The sequence below is a fragment of the Palaemon carinicauda genome, chromosome 31, assembly GCF_036898095.1.
Source record: "Palaemon carinicauda isolate YSFRI2023 chromosome 31, ASM3689809v2, whole genome shotgun sequence".
In the NCBI taxonomy this organism is placed as follows: Eukaryota; Metazoa; Arthropoda; class Malacostraca; order Decapoda; family Palaemonidae; genus Palaemon; species Palaemon carinicauda.
Genome location: NC_090755.1, coordinates 62,882,256 through 62,908,307, shown reverse-complemented (window position 1 = coordinate 62,908,307; position 26,052 = coordinate 62,882,256). Strand labels below are relative to the sequence as shown.

The 26,052-nt window shown below is 37.7% G+C and overlaps 1 protein-coding gene across 3 annotated transcripts in view; it reads right to left on the bottom strand.

The window, feature by feature from the left end:
* Positions 1-26,052, bottom strand: part of Mtmr6 (Myotubularin related protein 6) — a 913,496-nt gene that overhangs the window by 9,466 nt on the left and 877,978 nt on the right. For all 3 annotated transcript variants that reach the window (XM_068355203.1, XM_068355201.1, XM_068355202.1), the window contains 9 exons: positions 20,139-20,296; positions 18,811-18,936; positions 17,399-17,533; positions 16,794-16,926; positions 13,193-13,425; positions 12,679-12,787; positions 10,610-10,751; positions 10,316-10,444; positions 1,558-1,684 (listed from right to left, as the gene is read on the bottom strand). In XM_068355203.1, coding sequence (XP_068211304.1) covers positions 1,558-1,684; positions 10,316-10,444; positions 10,610-10,751; positions 12,679-12,787; positions 13,193-13,425; positions 16,794-16,926; positions 17,399-17,533; positions 18,811-18,936; positions 20,139-20,296 — 1,292 coding nt within the window. The remainder of the gene's footprint in view (positions 1-1,557; positions 1,685-10,315; positions 10,445-10,609; positions 10,752-12,678; positions 12,788-13,192; positions 13,426-16,793; positions 16,927-17,398; positions 17,534-18,810; positions 18,937-20,138; positions 20,297-26,052) is intronic.

Sequence of the window (26,052 nt, the reverse complement as noted above, 5' to 3'; positions counted from 1 at the left end):
CGGAAGATTCTACATTTTGGAATGATAATAGCAACAACTTCTTTTTGAGTTTCTCTCGTCAGAGAAGAGGATTCAGTCCTTTCTTCTATTGTCAAAAGGTTAAAAAAGGATGTTCGTCGGAGAAGAGGATTCAGTCCTTTCTTCTATTGTCAAAAGGTTAAAAAAGGATGTTCGTCAGAGAAGAGGATTCAGTCCTTTCTTCTATTGTCAAAAGGTTAAAACAGGATGAAGTCTACATCAGTTCAGATGTGGATGAGACTTTTAGGACCATGACTTCCTTAGAAACATTCTTAGAGACATTTGTTCTGATGGGATGCCTAAAGACAAGTGTTCTCCAATTTCATCTCAATCAAAATTTGAACAGTATATTTGATCTAGACAATCTATTCAAGCCAAGAAGAACCCACTTCAAATGCAGAGTTAGAGGGATGGTTGTATTTGGTTATCCCAGGGAGTTTCTATGGAAATGAAGACCCCAGACACCTCCGTTTATAGATGCCTCACAAGAAAGATGGGGAGTAATCAGATCTTTTAAATCTCAAGAAAATGGACATCAAATTAATCAACTCTTCTTATAAATTGCATGGAGCTTCTAGTAGTATTCAAGGTCCATCATGGTCAGAAACTACTGGTGATAGAAAAATCGTGGCTATTTCCAGGCAATAAAACAGCATTAACTTACATCTGGAATCATAAGGGGACAAGGTCAAAATCCCTGAACCTGATAGCAGAGGTGCTTTTGAGTGACAAATTCAAGTATAAGCTTTCTTCCTTATTTCATTCCAATAAAATCTAACATCAAAGCAAAATAGGTTAAACAGATAAAAATTATTCCACAAAAAAAGATTCTAAACCTGTCAGCATGACTATAAATTTGGAAGTGGTTGGGTTGACCCCCAACATATTGGTAACATCAGAGAACAAACAGATAGGCTTGTTTAGCTCACAAATCCTAGATCCCTTAGCACTGAAGGTAGATTCTGTTACACGACTGGTGGATTCTGGACCTTTACACCTTCCCATTACTCGCTACAGTTCATTAGGTGGTGAAGTTCAAAATTTCTATGAAAAACAGGATGATGCTGGTAACTCGGTTTTGGAAACAAAACATCAGTGGCCTTTGTTATTGGAGTTTCAGAGAAGAAAACCAGTCTTCTCAGACAACCAATTTTGAAGGCGATTCATCCAAACCCAAACTTGCTACATTTAACTGCAAGAAGACTATCAACCAGAGGAAATCAAATGGAAGACATGAAAGGTATATGGGCAACTTGTTTTTCCTAAACCATTAAACTTCAAATGCTAATCCTTCAAAGGATGCTTTTCAATGCTGCTTTATTCTTTAAAAAGAAAAAAAAAATAGTTGTGGCTTTATGAGACAGTACAGTACATGTACTTGTTCCAAATCTTGGAGCTTGAAACTTTTCATTTATCACTTGTATATAAAAATTTAAGATACTCAAAGTAGTGGCAGACATATTGGTAAAAAAATTTGCTGATGGCTTATAACAAGAGGTTCTGTGTTACACTTTTTAATGTTGAAATAAAATACTGTACCTTTGTAAGGAAATCTGCTTGATCAGAGAGTGCTTGAGTATGCTCTGTGGTTGCAGCAAGTAAATCTCCCAAAGGTTCACGAGGATGTACACCATTTTCAAACCTGTTATACATGCCACGCCAAAACCTGAGAGACAAATAAAAGATTTCAATTTAGAGGTACATTCCCTATGAAAAGTTGTAAAATACAGTAATATCAATATTAAAATTGTAAAATTTCTTGTTTCTATATTTGGCTGATGTTCGTATTGGTTTTCCTGAGGCACGGTTTATCGGTATTTACTGTACCTAAAAATTATTAAAAACTAACATTTTCCCCATTTTCTTTCCCTTCAATAATTAAATGCCCTTAGTAAAGGAAGGAACATTCAAGCATTAAGTGGTAAATGATATGCCAGTGTCTTTGTTCCTTCAATTTTGAGGTCAAAATTATCCCTATCATTTCGATACCAAGAGGCAGTCGGGTATATGAACATCAGGAAAGCATAGAAATAAGACATTCTATTACTCTATTAGAATTCTGTTTATTTCATTGAATATCCCCTGATATTCATATTGTTGACTCACACACTTTGCAAAAGAGGTGGGATGCCAGTGAAGGAAAGAGATAGGATAAACTTAATTAAAAGCAATATACCATGATTAAGATTTACTAACCTGGTCTAGATTACTTTAAACAAACTATCTCAAAATACTGTTTAAAATAATGGACTCCAGATTGTTTACTAAAGGTATTTGCAATACTGAAATGTAACTTATCTCGAATTGATAGTTCTTGATGTAACTTGATTGATATAAAATCTATTTTTAAATTACACCCATACAGTATACTTGCAGTTAGGGGAATCATAATTTAACTGAACTCTAAATCAAATAAACCACAGCTCTGTAGCCACTATGGGGCCTAGGCCTAACAATTAATCATAAGAAAACCAGGATTTTTTAAGATAATGTTTGGCAAAAAACTGACTTTGTATGCCAATGAGTTACTGCTAAAACTCCTTCCAAATGATTTCTACAACATTTAAGGGAAGTAGCTGCACTATTAAAAATGTACCTTCACTTTCTTCGTGAGGTACTGTGGCCAAACTTCAAACTATGAAAGATATTGCATATTTGGTTATAAATGACACTGAATAGCTCTTGCTGGACAAAGAACCTGTTTTGTGCTGAAATACTTTCATCCATTTTCAGAAAAGGAATGTGAAAACTTGAAGGAAACTCTTATCCTTAAAATAATTTTTTGGTTCTTTAGGAAGACAAAAAGAGGCAAAATCATCTTGTCCTAAAAGTTGCTTTGACAGACAGTATTTGCAATGGTTTGTCCATGTGGTGGTAAATCATAGTTAACAGTTAGTCGGAAAAGTAGTAGATTTGAAAAATGTTATTTTCATTAGTAAAATAAATTTTTGAATATACTTACCCGATAATCATGTAGCTGTCAACTCTGTTGCCGACAGAAATCTACGGTCGGGATACGCCAGTGATCGCTATACAGGTGGGGGTGAACACCACAGCGCCATCTGTGGTCAGGTACTCTAGTACTTCTTGTCAACACCACCTCAATTTTTTCCTCGGTCCACTGGTTCTCTATGGGGAGGAAGGGTGGGTCAATTAAATCATGATTATCGGGTAAGTATATTCAAAAATTTATTTTACTAATGAAAATAACATTTTTCAATATTAATCTTACCCGATAATCATGTAGCTGATTCACACCCAGGGTGGTGGGTGGAGACCAGCATACATGTTAACACAGAAGCTAAGTATCCCGTATTTTATTTTATTAGTTATTCAAAAATAACATAAAATAAATAAGTACCTGGTAAGGAAGACGACTTGAACCGTTACTCTGCCTTTATTAAGTACGTCTTTCTTACTGAGCGTAGCGGTCCTCTTAGGATGCTGAACGACTCTTAGGTTCTGAAGTATAAAGGGCTGCAACCCATACTAAAGGACCTCATCACAACCTTTAACCTCGGCGCTTCTCAAGAAAGAATTGACCACCCGCCAAATCAACAAGGATGTGGAAGGCTTCTTAGCCGACCGTACAACCCATAAAAAGTATTCAAGAGAAAGGTTAAAAAGGTTATGGGATTATGGGAATGTAGTGGCTGAGCCCCCGCCTACTACTGCATTCGTTGCTACGAATGGTCCCAGGGTGTAGCAGTTCTCGTAAAGAGACTGGACATCTTTGAGATAGAATGATGCGAACACTGACTTGCTTCTCCAATAGGTTGCATCCATAACACTCTGCAGAGAACGGTTCTGTTTGAGGGCCACTGAAGTAGCCACAGCTCTCACTTCATGTGTCCTTACCTTCAGCAAAGCAAGGTCTTCTTCCTTCAGATGAGAATGTGCTTCCCTAATCAGGAGCCTGAATAGGTAAGAAACTGAGTTTTTAGACCTTGGAAGAGAAGGCTTCTTGATAGCCCACCATAAGGCTTCTGATTGTCCTCGTAAAGGTTATGACCTTTTTAGATAGTACCTAAGAGCTCTAACTGGGCAAAGTACTCTCTCCAGTTCGTCCCCCACCAAGTTGGACAGGCTTGGGATCTCGAACGACTTAGGCCAAGGACGTGAAGGAAGCTCGTTTTAGCAAAAAACCGAGCTGCAAGGAACATGTAGCCGTTTCAGATGTGAAAACTATGTTCCTGCTGAAGGCGTGGATCTCACTTACTCTTTTAGCTGTTGACAAGCACACGAGGAAAAGTTTTTAATGTGAGGTCCTTAAAAGAGGCTGATTGGAGAGGTTCAAATCTTGATGACATAAGGAACCTTAGGACCACGTCTAGATTCCAGCCTGGAGTGGACAACCGACGTTCCTTTGAGGTCTTAAAAGACCTAAGGAGGTCCTGTAGATCTTTGTTGGTGGAAAGATCCAAGCCTCTGTGGCGGAAAACCGCTGCCAACATACTTCTGTAACCCTTAATCGTAGGAGCTGAAAGGGATCTTACGTTCCTTAGATGTAACAGGAAGTCAGCAATCTGGGTTACAGTGGTACTGGATGAGGAAACTGCATTGGCCTTGTACCAGCTTCGGAAGACTTCCCCTTTAGACTGATAGACTCTGAGAGTGGATGTCCTCCTTGCTCTGGCAATCGCTCTGGCTGCCTCCTTCGAAAAGCCCCTAGCTCTTGAGAGTCTTTCGAAAGTCTGAAGGCAGTCAGACGAAGAGCGTGGAGGTTTGGATGTACCTTCTTTACGTGAGGTAGACGTAGAAGGTCCACTCCTAGAGGAAGAGTCCTGGGAATGTCGACCAGCCATTGCAGTACCTCTATGAACCATTCTCTCGCGGGCCAGAGCGGAGCCAACCAACGTCAGCCGTGTCCCTTTGTGAGAGGCGAACTTCTGAAGTACCCTGTTGACAATCTTGAACGGCGGGAATGCATACAGGTCAAGATGGGACCAATCCAGCAGAAAAGCATCCACGTGAACTGCTGCTGGGTCTGGAATCGGAGAACAATACAACGGGAGCCTCTAGGTTATCGAGGTAGCGAACAGATCTATGGTTGGCTGACCCCACAGGGCCCAAAGTCTGCTGCAAACATTCTTGTGAAGGGTCCACTCTGTGGGGATGACCTGACCCTTCCGGCTAAGGCGATCTGCCATGACATTCATATCGCCCTGAATGAACCTCGTTACCAGCGTGAGCTTTCGATCTTTTAACCAGATGAGGAGGTCCCTTGCGATCTAGAACAACTTCCACGAATGAGTCCCTCCCTGCTTGGAGATGTAAGCCAAGGCTGTGGTGTTGTCAGAGTCCACCTCTACCACCTTGTTAAGCTGGAGGGACTTGAAGTTTATCAAGGTCAGATGAACCGCCAATAGCTCCTTGCAATAGATGTGAAGTGTCCTTAGCTCCTGATTCCATGTTCCCGAGCATTCCTGTCCGTCCAAAGTCGCACCCCAGCCCGTGTCTGATGCGTCAGAGAAGAGACGGCGGTCGGGTTTCTGAACAGCCAAAGGTAGACTTCCTTGAGAAGAAAGCTGTTCTTTCACCACGTGAGAGTAGACCTCCTCTCTTCGGAAACAGGAACTGAGATCGTCTCTAGCGTCATGTCCTTTATCCAGTGAGCCGCTAGATGATACTGAAGGGGGGGAGGTGGGGTCTCCCTAACTCGATGAACAGTGCCAGCGATGAAAGTGTCCCTGTTAGACTCATCCACTACCTGACTGAGCATCGGTTCCTTCTCAGCATGCTCTGGATGCAATCTAGGGCTTAGTATATCTTTGGGGCCGACGGAAAAGCCCGAAAAGCTCGACTCTGAAGATCCATACCCAGGTAGACAATGGTCTGGGATGGGACGAGCTGGGACTCCTCAAAATTGACCAGGAGGCCCAGTTCCTTGGTCAGATCCATAGTCCATCTGAGAATCTCCAGACAGCGACGACTTGTGGGAGCTCTTAAAAGCTAGTCGTCTGACGGAGCCGGACACAAGATCATGGTACTGCTGCACAGTCTGTGAACTGTCAACCATGGGGAAACGAGGAAGTACAGTGACAACCCGAAGCTGTCTAGACTGTCTGGGTCGTACAGACAACTCCTTATCGGGTTGCTGAGGTTGCCGCACTGCGTCACAACAAGACACTTCTGCTGGTTGTTGAACGTCTTCCCAGTGACACACTGACTCTGTAAACAAAAAATCCTCTAACAAGGACTAAGCTTGGACTGCATGTCTTGCAACACAGCTCAAGGTCTATGGGAGCAGGTGTGGTAACAGACGGGGTTAGCGACTGAAGTGGAACCATTACCCTCCCTGGAAGCATGCTATGCTTAAATAAAAGTCCATAGGAGGCTACGCAGCTAAAGGCTCCTCTCCAAATGACAGAGTCCTCAAGGGAAAATCAGAAGGAGGGAGAATAGCACTTTCTCATCTACAGGAACCATATCCGAGAAAAGCTAAGTTCTCTCAGTGAGGGTTTCACTGGTGCAAAAGCAGCAGACTAGAAGGCAACGTTATGAAACTGCTTGACAGTCTAGTGAGTTGGCAACAACCAAAGATGTGTGACTGAGAAGCATGCGGTAAGGTATGCAGAGCATGCTGTATGTAGAGCATGCTGTAAGGTAAGCAGAGTATGTTGCATGGCGTGCGGCTTATGCTGCATGGGATGAGGCTCATGCTGCATGGGATGAGGCTCATGCTGCATGGGATGAGGCTCATGCTGCATGGTATGAGGCTCATGCTGCATGGTATGAGACTCATGCTGCATGGGATGAGGCTCAAGCTGCAAGGGATGAGGCTTATGCCGCATGCGTTGAGGAGGATGCCGCATAGTATGAGGCTCCTGCCTCATGGGTTGAGGCGGTTGCCGCATAGCATGAGGCTTTTGCCTCATGGTTTGAGGAGGATGCCGCATAGCATGAGGCTCCTCATAAGCATGAGGCTGCCTCATGGGTAGAGGAGGATTTTTTAAAGAAATCTGAACCTGACACTAATCTAGCTGTCCGAGGATTTACCTGGTGAGACATCAGTCTCTTTACCAGCGAGTTTTACCAGATTTCCCCGGGCCACCACGTGACACAATTGGTAGTAAGTCATTCAAATTACCCCTAATGAGTCAATATGGATAAATATCAACACAACATCGTGTTCAAATAGAAATAAATTTCTACTTCATACTTGGGATCGAACGCTAGCCCCTTCTAATGAAAGGCCAGGTCGAAACCAACCATGCCACGAGAGCCCATTCAAGAGTTGAGGTTCTTGCCTCAAGAGTGGAGGTGGCTGCCGCAAGAGTTGAGGTTGCTGCCTCAAGGATGGTGGAGGTTGCCGCAACGCAAGAGGTTGCTGCATAGCGCTGGTATCTGGCAACTCCCAATGCGGCAGCTCACGCGTGGAGGTAGGTTGAGGAACCTCAACATCATACGTCTGGCAGGGTGGACTGCGCAGAGGTGGAGTTGAGGTTGCTGCCTCGAGGATGGTGGAGGTTGTCGCACCGCAAGAGGTAGCTGCCTCGAGGATGGAGGAGGTAGTCGCAACGCATGAGGCTCCTACCTCAAGGGTAGAGGAGGTTGCTGCAAAGCATAAGGCTCCTGCCTCAAGTGTTGAGGAGGTTGCCGCGTGGCAAGAGGCTCCTGCCTCAAGGAAAGTGGAGGTTGCTGCACAGAGCTGGTATCTGGCAACTCCCAATGCGGCAGCTCACGCATGGAGGTAGCTTGAGGAACCTCAACATCATACGTCTGGCAGGCTGGACTGCGTAGAGGTGGAGGAGCGCTCGCAGGAGGAGGTGTGTTAACCTTCTCTGCCTGAAACTCCTGCATCAACACCGCAAGCTGAGACTGCATTGTCAGCAGCATAGACCACTAGAGTTTAAGAAAGACAACAACAAACGGAGCTACTGTCCGTTGAAACTGAGGGTCTAAAACAGCTGGTGCGGCAACAGACGGAGTTACTGTCTGTTGCGATACCACCTTGCCTCTCTGGGAGGTGTGCAGTTGTCGTACTGCAGCAAGTCCGAACTGACCCAGTGCTAATGGCACCACCTAGGAGTTGGACTTGCGCGGAAGGGACCGACTTGCACTTAAAAGCTGCAAGATTTGGTCCATGGTTTCTGCGAGAAACCTCTTCCGCAGACGAGGAATAAATGGGCTCTCTCGTCTTTGTGTGGGTGGGGTGATCACGTCGGCTACGTGAGTTGGTTACACCCGAAACCACGGAGGGAAACGTCTGTTCGTCGATCAAGGCCTGCTGAACCCATAAGTCCTTCGACATTACTTCTCCCCTGGGCTTGGGAGCTTGTAAGAGGTCCCAGACTAGGCGAACAACTGGCACGAACAGACGAACCCTCGAACGCAACACTGTAACACTTTGCGCTTATCACTTATCACTTTTGATTTTCTGTTTGCACTTATATCACTGAACTCGAAACTTTAAGTGGTTTGTACCTGAAACACGCAATTCTATCCTTCATTAAAAGTTAGTAATTGCGAAAACAGTATTACAATGTAACAGAAAAACATAATGAAAGATAAATAATTCAGTGGCTGGAAAAGAGATTAAACACTAGATCAAATAAACTACGTTTAAAATCTCTCACCGCATAAAGTCTGAGAACAAGAATAAAACTCTAGAAACGTTTACCTTCTTCCCCTAAAGAGACTAGGGAGAAGAGCAAAAACGATAACAACGTTACCCGCTTGAACGAAACGTTTATCCTCCTCTCTCTCCCTCCGTCTCTATCTCTCTCTCTCTCTCTCTGACTTAGCACCTGAGAGAAGAGCCCAATTATATATATCGTTAAAACATATTATTGATAAAGGAAAAAAACTGAAAGGTTTCCCAAATAAAAAGTTCCTTTATTAGAATACTGTAGAACCATTTAAGCTAAGAAAGAATGAACAAAACGCTAGAATCGGTTTACTCTTACTGCAACGTGACACCGTGATAGACTCTCTCTCTATCGTAACGATAGAGCGCAAGTTGAACGTTCTGAACGTCAACAACTGCAGAGACAAAACAAAACGTTAGTTCAACTTTGAAAACAGTACAAGACTATCAAAGAAATTCTTTCAAAAACATTAAAATAGCATAATATGTTAACAGGTAAAACGAAATGACGGGCTCAAAGTTAATTAACTTCGGTTCCAAGAAAAGACCGCCTACTATTAGGAAAGGCCGAATATAAACAAATATAAAAATTAATTTTAATAAGTTTATAATAAAAGGAAGTTAATCAAAGAGGCCTATAAAAGGCGGAGAGATATAAAATAAATCTATAACTTTGTTAAGCAAAATTAAGAGAGTCTATACTCTCTTCGACACCAACACTTCCGTCTAAGGGAAGGGTCGGCCATTTAAAAGTGAAAGAGAGTTCATACTCTCTTCGTACCAAAATTAAATAAAAAATTAAATCAAATTAATTCCAAAAACTTGCTAAGCTAATGATATAGCTTCCTGAATAGCGAAGGCTAAACTCTAGAGCAAATACATCACCAAATCGTGAGCAATAACTCCAGAATCAACAGCGTATCCATGTAGGTCTAGACGGAGGCACAACAGAGGAAAAATTGAGGTGGTGTTGACAAGAAGTACTAGAGTACCTGACCACAGATGGCGCTGTGGTGTTCACCCCCACCTGTATAGCGATCGCTGGCGTATCCCGACCGTAGATTTCTGTCGGCAACAGAGTTGACAGCTACATGATTATCGGGTAAGATTAATATTGAAAATTGTAGAATGCAGACTAGTTGAAAAGCCCAGGATATCATGAAAAAGGACAGATATGAACTAACCCCACAGGAAATTGCGCATAAATTTTACAGGACAGAAGAGTGAAGAGAACTTACAGTATTTGATATCAAACTCTATTAAGGAAAAATCTAGAGTAAAAGCATGTGATAAAATTTCCTGGCTACATCATCATTAACATGTTCTAAAACCACATAGGAATGTTTTAAACATCAAAACAAACTTGAAGATTACACTTCACAATATAGACAAAACAACCTACAATGTATTTATAGGATTCTGGTATGTATTAAATCTGTAAATTTTCTCTGCAGCACAGAATGATTTTGTAGATCCCATATCCTTTACCAATGTCTTGGTTCTGGGTTTCAGCCTTAAATGCTAAACAGCCCTTCTTGATATACCAGTTGCTTTTTTATTTATTTATTTTTTTTTTTGAAAAATCCAAACATCCTTTAAGGCTACATATTCTTTTTACCAAAATCTACTAGGCAATATTTGTACAGATATAAAGTACCAAAAAGTAAATTCCAAGTAATAAAGTATAAAAAAATAAATATACTTTACTTTATGCTCTGAGGGCAGAGATTAAGACGCAACACATCAGCGGTGGAGTCTCTTCTGTACAGAGGATTTCTGTATTCAGGTTCGTGGCATTTTACATATCCCCATAAAGAATATGTCCTCTCTGACAACCTAAAGAGAAAATAAAAAGTGAATTATACGTCTAAAGCATTTCAACCTTATAAGTTTCACACCAATGTTATAAATTAAAGTAATCTCAAGATGCATTAATGGAGAAATTGTGAAGATGAAAAACATGCAATATCATAATTATAAAAACTTGAGCAAAATGCTTACCTCAAGTCAATTCGGTCTTTCTGACAATTGCCTATGAAAGTCCCAAACTGTGAAGAATACACATGGTCATGAAGAATCAGAAGATATCTTTCATTGAATTCAAACGCAGAGGGAAGTATTTGCATAAGTTGCCACACACAATCTGTAAAGATAAATGTAGCGTTGTGACCTTATACAGTACTTTTATATTTCAAATTAACAGAAACCAATATCACGGCAGTTCATGTTCTTTCACTTGTTTTGCTTCTCCAAATGATTTTGCAATACAGTACAGTATTACCTTTCAAACCAAATTCCTTAAGTGTTGCAAACTTTAGGATAAAGTATTTTTTATATCTTCAGTCAAATTTAATTTCAAGTTATGCCGACATATGTTTCCCAAAGGATGATGATATGCTACCTAAAATAGATGTAAGTTAATCAGCAGAGTACATACACAACTTGCCAATCCTCAATATATGTTTTCTTTACATAAACGCTACATCAAGATTTTTTCTAGGCTACCTTACAGTATTTGAAGTAATATCCTTTCAAAACTAATGTTCTGAACTGAATAAAAGTACTGTACATGTTAATGTTGGCTGTATGATATATTAAGGAGAGCAGTAATTTTTACATGCTGTACCATATTTACGGACCGAACGCTTCTTTTCCCACATCTGTGGAAGTGAGATATAAGCTGTATGGGCATTAACCCTAACTTTGTCCACAAAGGGTTGAGGGATGAATATAGAGGGTTGCTGTAAAGGAACTCCTCCACTTTTACCTTCACCATATAAAAATCAGCCAGTGTATGGCATATTCCCTCAAATTTTGCCTTGACACAATTTTATAAAGCCTCATAAGTAGGATTGCACTGGCAATCCAAGATCTCCAGACAGCACCCCCTTCCAGAGAGGACATGACGGACACTACATGAAAAAATGTTAGTGGAACACCAAACTCTGCAATGCTAAGAGACTAAGATGGAAGGAAAATTGTCTTCTAATTGAGATATGTGTGCTTCCCATTTCTTTGGAAGAAAACGTAATGAAACCCTTGAAGTTTCATGAATCCCTCAAAATTATTTAGGCAAATCCCTAAAAAGGTGATGCATTCTTTGGGTATGGCAAAATCACATTTTAGCAAGATATCCCTCAGACTCCATTTTGACCAGTAAGGGAATCTTCTGCCTTGGCACTGTCATCCCAACTACAGATTAATCTAAAGACTGTGATTTAGAGGCAACCCCTCTGCATCTTTGACTGCCACTGCTAGATTGTTGAGAGTAGATTTGTGTCATTAGAAAAACCTCTTTGGGAGTAAGCTAAGGTTACATACCAAGGGATAGTTACATAGTATGCAAACACAATTGAGGAAATGTAAGCATAATTCTCATATTCCATGTCATCGAAGTGAACAGAGTAGCCTCTAGTGCAAAAATTATTCAACACTGGCCAGCAAGCAGATCCCATGCCATATGCCAAAGGTTTTGCACTAGCCCTCCATCACAAAATCCATAGTGAAAACTGATTCCAGTAAATACCGCCTCCACCGACTCCTTCCCCATTACAAAGGCCAGAAGAATCTCATCAGAATAGATTCCCCCTTGAGCTTTATCATGAGCCTGCATATTTGCATAAACCTAGACATAATTTAAAAAGAAAAAGATTTTCCAATCTTAGATAAATGACCAGTATCAGATTAACCAAACTTTATGCAGAATTGATAGGGCACTGTAATACATGATATTCAGACAGTACTTTTAAAAAGTATAAAAAGAAACCCTACCATACCAAACACTAAAGAGAAAGACCTGGATCTTATTCACATTTTCAGTAAAGATAAAAAACTTTTCATATGATGACTACTAAGTTATTAAAAAAATAAGATGCATAAAGTAAGAAAAATAAGAGTCTTGTATCAGCATAATTTGTTTCTTTGAAATAAATGATTTTCTTAGTGTCAAAATAATTTATATAATTTAAAAAAGAAATTCCTGTACTGTACAATACTATACTAAAATTTAAAAGTAGAAATTATATATATTGATGGTACAACTTTTCTCATAATATACAGTAGCATCTTACCGATGAACTGTGTGAATATTGGAGAAACTTCTTTAGGGTCCCCTTGGATGTGTCCACATCTATCTGTAAACTTGTGGCCAAATGACAGCCATTCCTTCTCAATCAGGATCTAATGAAAAAAAAAGACAAAGGATTTATTACACACGGCATAAGTTTAATGTAAATGGACAGTGAAAGATGTGACAATTTGGTTGTGTTACCTTAACAGTAATACTTAAAAATTCTTAGAATTATAGGCATCTATGGAATTATATACAGTAATTGGAAAAATGATGTTCATTTAATAAATGCATGGGCCAATGAGACTGATAACCTAATATTCATATCTAGCTCAAGACTAGCAAAATAAAAGAATATGGGGAAAGGAAATATTGGAACTTTACCTAAAGGCAAATTCAAGACATATCGATCAAGGTTAATTACACAGGTAGGCAATGTAAAAAGATAAATTCATGACACTTTGCAACTTTAGGATTACAATAGTAATTTTCAAATAAAAAATATAAATATCTACCTGGAATCCATGCGTTGTACGGTAGTAAGGGTCTAACAGTAATTCTGCTAAAGCACATGTCTGAGCAGTACGGTCCCAGCCATCGGAGCAATGTACCAAGACGCTTGTGCCATCCATTATAGAATTGGTGATGAAGGATGCTGTGTCTAGCACTGAACGCACATGCTTTAGCCAACCTGATGACTCGACACCACCAATAAACCCTCCCATCGAGGGTGTTACTAGTTGACAAGCTGCAAAAAGAAGGTAATTAACTAAAAGTGGCGCATATTTCTGTTTAAACTTTAGAAATAGTCGAGTGTTTAATATAATTTTATCTATTTAAATAGATACTGTACCATATTAAATTCTATAGAATTAACACATACAGTGGGTTAAGTAGGTGTGACAAGATTTATTTTGCCTTCACATTCCATGGCATAAAAAGAACAGAAGTGATATATTTAAAAAACCTCTATATTTGAAAAACCTCTACCATAATAACAGGATCTTAAAGCTCTACAGAAAATGCAATGGCTAAAGTCACCTCTTGTAAACTGAATCTATTTGTGCTCTTCAAGATTAATTTTTAAGGGCAAATTGCAAAGAAATTGATAACCAAAGATATACCCTAACTCACAGTAAGGATTAATTTTGAAGATGTAAAGCATGGATCTAACCTAAATTATAACCATTAAAGGATTAGTTTTCAAGTTTGTAATTTAAGGGTGGTTAATAAAAGCATACAATGGAAAGCAAATTAAATTTCATGGATTATCTTATAAGAAAAAAGTTATAACTGAATTCTGTCCATGTTAAGACTACAAATTTAAATACAATTTGTATTTTCCTAGCTATACAAACCCGAGTCACTTATATGGGTTGCTGCTAGTCAAGTTTTCTACAACTGGGCGATCAATAATTTGGTTTGATTGTACCATGCTTCATTGCTGGGCAATCAAAGCGCACGCGCATGGAGCAAGAGGACTCTTGCTCACATGGTCTCCTCACGAGTCCAGTACGTTTAGGCGCCGCTCTTTTGGCGACGATGATTGGGCGCCGCCGTTTTGGCGCTAAATGGTTTTGGCGCTAAATGGTTTTGGCGCTTGTTATTTCGGTGCTAGCCCATTTGGCGCCAGCTTGAACATTTTCGACCTGATATATGTGTGTATATATATATATATATATATATATATATATATATATATATATATATATATATATATATATATATATATATATGTGTGTGTGTGTGTGTTTGTGTGTTTATATATATTGCATGGGTCAAAAATAACATAAAAATAAAAAAGTTCTATTTATTTTCAGCAATACAGTATTAAAATGCTACATAAATGAAATAAAATGAAATATTTTCACCAACATGTTAATGCATTTTATAGTTATATGCCAAACCACGTAAGTATTCCAGTGGTTCCCGTGAATCAAACCGCTATACTATAGTTAAAATGCGTTCATCAGTCTTGATGTATTTTAAGCATTTTCGAGCAGGAGGATTCCCAGCCATTAGTTGTTCATAATAAGAATCGTGTCCTTTATGAATTTTCTTTATGCCATCGATGAATTTCCATATAACTGGGTGGTTCATTACAAGTTGTGCATAGATTTTCCTGTGCGTAGCTTCAGCATGATTGTTTGTCCTGTCCTCACCTAATATCGTTCGACTATACATATTCCACATTTGCGTAGGGAAAAGTGGTGAACGTCGGCCATTTCCCCTCCTCAGAGGTCTTCCTACATAATTATCTTCGACCCAGTTCATTAACGGCTGGAGTTCATCAGGTAAATATTGCGCCAATATAAAAAGACTTGAATATCGTAACAACTAGTTTACTATTACAATTCTCAAATCAGACAAGCCTTTGGTGTAATGAGATGATCACTAAACGAGACACTGGTAACATTATATGATAACTAAACAAGACTTGAATATCGTAATAACTGGTTTAATATTACAATTCTCAAATCAGACGAGCCTTTGGTGTAATGATGTGGTCACTAAACGAGACACAAATTTGCGGGTGGTCCTTAAGTTTGTTTCTTGGTGCCAAAACAGCTCATCGCCAAAACAATGAGTGCCAAACTGTCTATCGCCAAATCATCAGCGCCAAAGAGTCAGCGCCAAATCGTCCTGTTCCGCTCCTCACAACACTCACCTGGTCAAAGACTTGTAGGCGGTTCTCACGCATTAAACTATTAGCCTATGATCTGTCATTGCGGAGGGGCATGATAACCTTGAATGAATTGTAAAATTATCCTGCGTGTGAAGAAATTTCCTCATGCAGAAAAGTTGGCACTTGGTGATGTCATCATACGCAGAAATGGCAGCATGTACAGCTTTGTCTGGCTGAACAATTCCTGAGTAAATCATGGAAAGCGGTAGTGTCCGTTATCATACTCGACTTCCCTCTTTAAGTAAGGTAGGAGAGGGAAAATTAAAAGGAATGCATAATTTTGGGAAGCTTTGTGGTGTAGACGCAGCTGATGCAGTCCGACCACACTATCATAAGCCTCTGTAGAGGAGACCTAAGCTTGGGTCCCTCATAGTTATTAGGTAAACCTAGTCGTGAGAAAATGTTATGTCTAAACTCTTGATGAGTCCCTCCAACGACAATGTATCTCTGAACAAGCCTGTTCATTTTCCTCAATCATGGTTGATGTGCTGGGACCTGGCTCAAGGCAAGTGTCTTTAACAAGTGCCCGCTCAAGGTCTTGCTGTGCGTAGTCGATACTATTCTGGATATTATTTATGTCGTTTATTGTGGTTAAAGTTTCGCATAAATCATGACATGAAAAACTAATAGGAGGTTTTCGCCGCAACGAAGGAGATTCGTCTCTAGCTCCCTTTGGGAGGAGACGGAGTAAAGTAAAATCTCGTTAAGGCTGATGCGACAGAAAAATATCTTTCCTATTGGGAGGAAATCCACTTCCTATAGTACTTACATGGTGATTCCCTTGAACATCTCTTGACTAAGCAAGAGGGACAAAAAAGAAGTGTGTATGTCTGCCCCGGATCATAAGGATGCCACAATAGTTGCTATCCCATCTTGGGCAAGAACGTAACTACCAGGATTTACTAGACATAAACGGTCACTAGTAACTCGAGTAACTGTGAATGAAGAAAAAACAAGTCAAGAGCATTAAACACTAAAAGGGTAAGTGAGATGAATGTAAAAGGCTTGATCGTACAGAGGAAGTGAGAGCACAACCTCTTCACTTCGTGACCAGCAGTGTTGTGAGAAGACGATGTGAACAAGAGTCTTCTTACTCCATGCGCAATGGTTGGCCAACAGCAAACAATGGTGTAATCAACTCAAATTTTTGATTGGCAAGTCGTAAAAACATGACTAGCAGTAACCCATATAAATGACTCGCAAGTTTGTATCCGCGTAGGAATAATCACCAGTTTAATTCATATACTGTAACTTAAATCCTTTAACACCAATAACATTCATTTAAATACTTTTGTATATTCATATAACAGTTTATAATAGTAAAGTACAGCTCTTGAATAGCATACATTAAAGTATTTCAATTGTGTTATTGAAATGACTATCAGTAAGTAATAGGAAAATCATTAAACTGCAAAAAAAAATAAACTTACTTTCAATGAGTTTTGTTAGAGAGGCTCTCATGACATGAATATTTTCAATTCCTGAGAAGTGAAACTTTATATTCTCATAATAAGCTTCATTTTCATATCCCTTGCCCGCTGCACGGTTTGCCATAGCATTAATCTGAAATATAAAAATTTCGTAGAAACTCTTCAATGTCTTCGGTGACAGCACAGACCACCATGCTTTATACAAACCGAAAATACATAAATGCTTTTTTCATTAACAATCAGCGAAAGATCAAACTGTTGGAAAACTAATGAAAAATTTCCCTAAAAATTAGTAGAAAATTATACAATTCTTTCATCCTCTGTCAAAGTTCCATAGTCCTATTAATGCATTCAGAAGGCAAAGAAAAAGTTGAACAAACAGTAGGAGGAAATGAATAAGAAGAGCCAATTACTATAATTGTATATACACAGTGATAGGAAGCTCTGTGGAATCAAGTGTGCATTTATATACCGGTAGTTTATATTTATATAGTACGTACTGAGAAATCTGAAGGCTTTAGCATTAGATATGAATACCTCTTAAGTCAGCCAAACTAAAATATTTTTCAAATAAATGTAACCAAATGAACTTTACAGCTATATACCTTTGGTCTGGTGTCTACAACGATCATATATGTAGAATTTGGGTTAGACTGAAGAATGCAGTCCAAAAGCTGTTCATCTTCCTCACACCTTGCACTGAAGCCTGACAGTGGTTGTGAAGATCGACAAAGGGCAGCCTGCAAATTACAAAATTTATTTATGTATATCTCTACAGTGGATTGCTGCGTGAAACAGTGATGGTAACATTTACAACATAGCTTGAAAAGTGGCTACACCCTGTGTAGTATTCAGAAATTCATATTGACAGAATGCTATAAAAATTTGTATAAAATTCAGCATTAATAGCATATACAAACCATACTTTATAGATGCATTTAAAAACTGTTCTACAGAGAAGCTAATGCAGAGAATGGGTAAATTAACAAATGGATCTCAAAAGAGAAGATGGAAGCAAAGAACTGTAGCATGAAGTGAATACTAACGTGGCCTATGGAGTGAGTATAATTGTATGTTGAATATGAGGGATAGAAGAGAAGTTGAGTTGAATGATGTAATGAGTGGAAAGGAGTTATGCAAGATTGAAAATGACTGTCAAGTTCACAAGGAGGAGAATTGATGGCTTGAAGACTGGACAGACAAGAAGGGCAAATTTCATGTTGAATTGCACATGTACTTGGAAGTACTAAATATAATCTAAGAAATTGGGATGAGAAATAGTCACAAATTGGTGAAGTAAAAGATTGGTGCTAATTTTCGAAGGAGTCCAATACTAGGACAAAGCAATCTGTATTTACTCTCCAGTGTAAAAAGAAATGAAAGAAAGAAGGATGAAGTTTTTAAGATTCTTTTAACATAATATATGTGGCCTAAGAGTGGATAGGTGAGAAGTGTAAAGATATGTAAAGCAAAAATGTTATTTCAGGTGAAAGGATGGATTAGTTGGCTTATAGGTGGTTTGGATGTACAGTATTATAAAATACATGACGACAGGTGTGAAAAGTTAAGACCTAAAAAGGATTGGATAGTGAGTAAGAATCAGATACAGTTTTGGAAAGATGGGTCTTAACATCCTAAAAGAATAAAAGTGCCCTAAAAATACAGTCGAAAGGCAAAAAGTGTTTTAATGACTATAGATTCTATTAGCTGCAGATGACCTTTCTGTCTAGGTTTATGAAGTACAGTACCTATTAATGCTTAGGTAGTTTTTTACACAAGGTGCTTCCTCTACGATTCAGAAATAAGAGATAGAATATGGTGGTGACCATTGGATTTTCTCTCTGGAGCTACTCCCTGTTAAATTGAATGCCTTAAATGCCAAAAAATATACATATACTATATTATCAAATGAAACATGTACACCACATGTATTGTTACTGGAAGGCTGAATCCGTTTGCCAAAAATGTTAAAATAACATCAAAACCTATAGTACAGAACTTCTCATCCATGGCATACCTCATTTTTGTGGAGGTAGGACAGAACTGGAAACCGACTCTTACTCCTGAATCTTGAACTACTAAGAATAACTTTGGTTGGAGCTGAGGAAGGTACGTACAACTCTTGAGGGTATGTGTCGCATATCTGAAAATAATTCATATAGGAAAATGTTAGTCAGAATTATCAAATAGATATAGGTAAATAGTCTTATATAATTGAAATCAACGAGTTTATAATGAAATCAACTTTATACTTGGGTCAGGGTTTGAGATACTAAGTATATATTGATGACTACCTGAAGACTAATACAATACTGCAAAATGGCAAAATATAGTTTACGATCTGTGGACTAATACAGTAGTGTATAAAATTAAGAACAAGTTTTCATGATTCTTGTTTTGCAATTCAGTAAGTACAAATTCCTCTTAAATTAGAGTGGATTTATAAATGGTGGCCATAAGGCATCCCATATTGAAACCAGTGGAACACTGCAGTTGTAATATAAATATAAACCCAGGAGGATGGACAGCAAGATGGAAGAAAGGAAGCCGACATGATAGTACAGTAGAAAGCTAAAAATATAGGGGCAATATGAATGCTGAAAAAACATTTGAGTCGTAAATGTCTACATCCAACCCAATATTTTGTGGTGCGTTAGGAACAATGCTACCAGACCTTTATAAAAACAATCTTTTTTCAAAAATGCTTGAATTTTCCCCTCAATCCAACGAACTTTTTCAAAATTGAATGGTGAAAGGATGTTCACTGGTTCTAAGAAATTGATAGTTTATCTGCTATCTCATTGTTTGCCATAGCCTCTGTACCATGGTCTTCCACTATCTTGGGTTAGAGTTCTCTTGCTTGAGGGTACACTCAGGCACACTATTCTATCTAATTTCTCTTCCTCTTGTTTTGTTAAAGTTTTTATAGTTTACATAGGAGATATTTAATTTAATATTATTCTTAAAATATTTATTTTTTCCGTGTTTCCTTTCCCTACTGGCGGATTTTCCCTGTTGGAGCCCCTGGACTTATGGCATTCTGCTTTTCCAATTAGGGTTGTAGCTTAGCCATTAATAATAATAATAATAATAATAACCGTGTGTTTTCGGATTCTTTTACTATGAATCTATAAACCATATCTCTCATAGGCATTCATTATTTCCGTGACTCTTTTTACAACTGAAGCTAAAATTATCTATTTTTATTCAAGATGTTTGACGTTATACAGTATACACATTATTTCTTCAAGTACTTAAATCATAAATGACTACTCATAGGCACCTCGTCTTGAGTACAAAAGTCCTATCTTATTTTTATTTACTTATTTACAAGATCTCCCTTACCTCATAATTATGGTTGAGTGCAGTAGGTGACCATGCTTCATTGGGTACACCCATTCGATGGTACTCGGATGCTGCACTGTAAATTTCCCATCCACTTCTCTTTGGCTGGTCATCATTGCTAGCAGTGTAGTGGAAGCAGTACAAGTCATCCAAGTGCGCTGTAAGGAAGAATAAACATCGTTTAAAAAACAAGAATATATTACAACAAATGCTTATTTTCTAATCAACAGTACAGTGAAATCATTATTATGAATCGGAGTACAGTAACATACTCTGAACTAAGCAAAATGCATTTCAAACGGATTCTAAAAACTCAAGTAAATTCCTTGTAATGTATATTATCGCAGCTTTTAATCATCAATCAATAACATTGCTAATGTTATTAATGAAGAATCTGGACCTAAAAAGGGGTAAATCAAAATAACCCAAAGGATTCCTTTGCAAGGAGCAACATTAAATCACAAAAGAACTACAGTATGAACATGGAATACTCTATTAGATACATAAGAATGTATACATCAAACTGATCATGCAGGAAATCCTGTGTGATATGACCATGAAATTAGCCCTTAAAGTAACGTATATAAGTACATTAGAATTTGTATTTAGAAGTCCATTAGTGTGAAGATCCCGAGGGATTTTAAGTTTAAAAAACAAAGACATTTTTTTTGTCAATATCTCAATGTCACACAGTAAAGCTGTTTTGATTTAAGACAATTAGCATGAAAAAAAAATAAAAGATAGCATACAAAATGAAAGACATTTTACGAGTCTTTATAAAGACGCTCACCCTTGGATAGTGAATTATGGCTCTTAAAACCCTTATGATAAAGTTTCATCATCATCTTTTCCTACGCCTATTGGCACAAAAGGCCTCTGTTAGACTTCGCCAGTTGTCTCTATCTTGAGCTTTTAAATCAATACTTCTCCATTCATCTCCTACTTTGTGCTTCATAGTCCTCAGCCATGTAGGCCTGGGTCTTCCAACCCATCGAAGTTTATATCCCCCTAATTACATTTTATACCCTTCCATGCCGGGGTAAACTTAAGTCGCCCTTGTTATGAAAGCATATAAGTCTATTCAGACCTTAGATAGCATATTCACAACCTTCCATTTATTAGCAGTTTAATATTCTAATGTTGTTAATGTTCTTAAAATATCTTATTTAAATTTTTTATTACTTTTCATATAGTTTATTTATTTCCTTTTTTCCTTTTCTCACCGTGCTATTTTCCCCTGCTGGAGCCCTTGGGCTTATAGCATCCTGTTTTTTCAACTAGGGTTGTTGCTTAGCTAATAATAATAATAATAATAATAATAATAATAATAATAATAATAATAATAATAATAATGTTTACACTACATTTATACCCCATGAATTCAACAGAAGATTACTTTTTTCCCCTCTAATTTCAGTTACAAAAGATTTCATATACACCGCTACACGCGAGTTTATAGCATAGTTGCAATGAAATGGGCATTATTTCTGTTATACTGTAATGGAATTCCCATTGCTATATTACAAGCGACCTCCAGGCCTTTGCTAATAGAAGTAGTTATGGTCAAAGTTGCAATGAGATCTGGGGTTTACGTCAGGCTAATAAGCTAAATTTAGTTTAGGCACTGTTTAATAATCAAGTTAAGTCCTTCCTAACTGGAATTGGGGCTACCTTCAAATATAATGGAGTTTATATCATGTTACTGTATCCAAAAGAGATCTTTATAATGACGTTTAGTATACTATTTTGATTGTTATTAAAAGCTAATCTACAACCCTAGTTGGAAAAGCAAGATGCTCTGACCCCAAGGGCTCCAACACGGAAAAATAGCCCAGTGTGAAAAGGAAATAAGGAAATAAATAAAACTACGAGAGAAGTAATGAACAATTAACAAGAAATATTTATAAAAGAGTAACAACATAAAACTAGATCTTTCCTATGTAAATTATAAAATCTTAAAAGGTGGACTATTGCACCTGAGTGGGCCCTCAAGCAAGAGAGGTACAATACAAATAATGCCAAGAATGAAGAATATCTTATCTTATGAAAAAAAAAAAAAACTTTCAAATAACCAAAATAGAAAATTATTCATGGAGAAGATAATAGAGAATTCTCCATAAATCAAAACAGTTTTCACGAGATATATTTTTTTTAAAACACATTTAGATAAATAGTAAAAAATGCAATTGTAAATACAGTATATGTAAAATTAAAAATATATCCATGTAAATATACGATGATGTAGCCTATATATGTTATAAATTGTAAGATTGTAAATGTGTATTTCGTAATTAAAAAAAAAAATTAATTAGTATGTAGGTTTCAAGCGCTTTATCTACCATCACTATCACTATTATTATCATTATTATTATTATTACTTGTTAAGCTACAACCCTAGTTGGAAAAGCAGGATGCTATAAGCCAATGGGCTCCAACAGGGAAAATAGCTCAGTGAGGAAAGGAAATCAAGGAAAATAAAATATTTTAAGAAGAGCTACAAGATTAAAATAAATATCTCCAATATCAACTATAAAAAAAATTAACAAAACAAGAGGAAGAGAAATAAGATAGAATAATGTTCCCGAGTGTACCCTCAAGCAAGACAACTGATTAAAAACGAATGAAATATCTTGTTTTAAGAATAATCAGTAATAGATATTCAATGGAATTCAACAATGATACTCTGAAACACCTCAAAATCATCTCTCTCTCTCTCTCTCTCTCTCTCTCTCTCTCTCTCTCTCTCTCTCTCTAACTTTTTTTTATTTCAAAACTTCATAACTCCGTTGGACTTCTTTGAGATACATAAAATATGTATCGCTTACTTTGAATGATTGATTTGAAGTTCTATGTCAGGATGCCAGAGAACTTCAAATCAATCAATCAAAGAAAGGATAGGCCTAGGCCAAATTCCTTAGCAAATGTCACGATTTAAATATCAATGTTTTTATCACGTGACAAAATAACAAAGCAAATTGTACGTGGGACTTATGAATGGATAGTAAATCAGTATTCAAGTAGTCAAGGTATATAAATTATCAATATTTACTTTATATAATTTTGTATAAAATTTGGTGGTGATGAAAAGTAGGGAAATGAACCATACAATAACAAAATAACAGAGAAATAATAATAATAATAATAATAATAATAATAATTACCACGTAAAACTTGGGCACTGTGAACTTTAGCTACATCATTAGAAAACGTATGCTCACTAAAGACCTGAGATTAGAGTTTCAAAAGCAATATTTAAATAAAAGTACATATCTTCATATTGTAGTAATTAAAAAATTTCTCGTCATTAGAAACGTGCATGGAAACTAACTTATTTTCGTTTTTTAATTGAATACTAGCTATGGCAGACACCATGGCAGATGATCAGTTTGGGAGTGGTTAGCAGAGAGAGAGAGAGAGAGAGATGTGCGAGTATTTGTATGTTTGAGAGAGAGAGAGATGTGCGAGTATTTGTACGTTTGAGAGAGAGAGAGAGAGAGAGAGAGAGAGAGAGAAATATGTGCGATGTGGGAGTGTTTGTATATTTGTGAGAGAGAGAGAGAGAGAGAGAGAGAGAGAGAGAGAGAGAGAGTGTGTATTTGTATGTTTGAGAGAGAGAGAGAGAGAGAGAGAGAGATGTGCGATGTGTGTGTGTGTGTGTGTGTGAGAGAGAGAGAGAGAGAGAGAGAGAGAGTGTGTTTGTATGTTTGAGAGAGAGAGAGAGAGAGAGAGAGAGAGAGTGTGTTTGTATGTTAGAGAGAGAGAGAGAGAGAGTGTGTTTGTATGTTAGAGAGAGAGAGAGTGTGTGTTTGTATGTTAGAGAGAGAGAGAGAGAGAGAGAGAGAGAGAGAGATGTGCGATGTGCGAGTGTTTGTATGTTTGAGAGAGAGAGAGAGAGAGAGAGAGAGAGAGAGAGAGAGAGAATTTACTCAACAGAATAAAACCAAAATCAATCAGTAGCGCTTTTTTCCTTTTCCTTAAATATCAGCACTTTTTATCGTGGCCAAATGGCAGGATGAATAACAATGAATGTCAAAAACTAAATTATTAAGAGCTATCACCTTTAATCATATGTTTGGTCTCGGACTTCAATCAACATGGAACGTGTTTTCACTTTATCTGAAGGAAAATATTTATCAAGTGTTATTTTGTTTTTTACTTTTACGTTGAAACCGGAAAATTTGGGCGTGATAAACACCATCCAGTATTTTTAGATAAACTTTTAAAAGTACGGTTACGTTTCAAAAGGTTATTTCTATTTTAAATTTATCGCCTTATTCAACTTAATTGAAAAGTAAGTTATTAGACTTAGTTCCTTCAGCATAAGTTTTCCTTTATTGCAAGCATTCATTCAATAATTATATACAGTAATTTAATGCAAATGTTCACTTAGATTATTATAAAATTCTTATCTTAATGTCTTCCATCAAATGCTTTACATATGCAAAATTCAAATAGATGAATGAAAAAAAAAAATAATAACGATTTTTCAAAAACATGAAGAAATTCGGATGAAATATAAATATGTTATCTACTAGGCATCTCATTCAGAAAAATATCGAACTATTCAAAGAAACTTGAAAGACTTTCAACAACGAACACAATGAAAATGGAGTTTTATGATAGGTTTTTAATAACTTTTGCGTTATATTAGATTAAAAATTAATGGTGAAAATATATTGACATAATAACAAGTAAGTTCCTTAGAAGGAATTATAATACAACGCTTTTCATAAAATAAATACAATAAACGTAATGTGTAGATTTGTATGTGTGCAAACAAATTAACTATAAAATTTATATAAATTTGAAAAAAACTAGATTCCAGGCAAAATCAAAAGAAAGAGTCGAAAAAGAAAATTACGAAAAGAAATACCATTAAAGCTGACATCCACAACTGCTGAACTTTACGATAAGGTTTTCCGATCGGCGAAAGGTCACATCACGACATTTAATGAGTCGTTGTTTTCCAACTTCAAACTCGGAAGTATAAACGGCATTATTTTCATCACAGTATTTAGGGTTGTGGTGGCCTGTTGGTAACGTCCTTGCCTGGTGGTAGCCAGATTGGGTTTCGAGTCACGCTCAAACTCGTTAGTTTTTTTTTGGTAGCTGCAATCTCACCATCCTTGTGAGCTAAGGATGAGTGGTTGGGGAGCCTATAGGTCTATCTGCTGAGTCATCAGCAGCCATTGTCTGGCCCTCCCTGGTCCCAGCTTGGGTGGCGAGGGGGCTTGGTCAATCAGTATATATGGTCAGTCTCTAGGACATTATCCTGCTAGCTACGGCAATGTTACTGCCCCTTGCCACGGCCATTCATGAGCGGGCACTAAACCTTTAAATACACAATGACACAAATATGTGCTAGCTTGGGCGTATGGTTTAAAGGCCGCTCATGAATAGCAGAGGCGAGGGACAGTGACAATGCCCTAAAGACTGATCATATATCCATATAATCCGCTCCCAAAGCTAGGACCAGGGAGGGCCAGGCAATGGCTGCTGATGCCTCGGCAGGTATAAAGATAGCCACCATCCTTAGCTCACAAGGATGGTGAGGTTGCAAGCACTACAAGAAACTATCGAGTTTGAGCGGGATTCGAACTGCAGTCCAGCATGAACCAGAGGGGATGGATTTTAAAACGACTCATAGGTTCATTGATTTTTTTGGAAGCTTAAGCTGTACCCTCTCACTGGAGTATTAGTTCTATAGGCCCTCCCAACTTCACAATCATAACAATTAAATTCCCCGTGTCGAAAACTGGTCTTACTGCCAAAATATATTCACATTTCGTTAAGGGTTTGGATCTCATTATTTCACTCAGGACCAACTAAGAGCGGATCTTGATTTCCCTTATGCAAGTTTCATTTGTCATTTCCCACCTTCCTGATTTAGCCACATAATAAAATTCGTGTATGT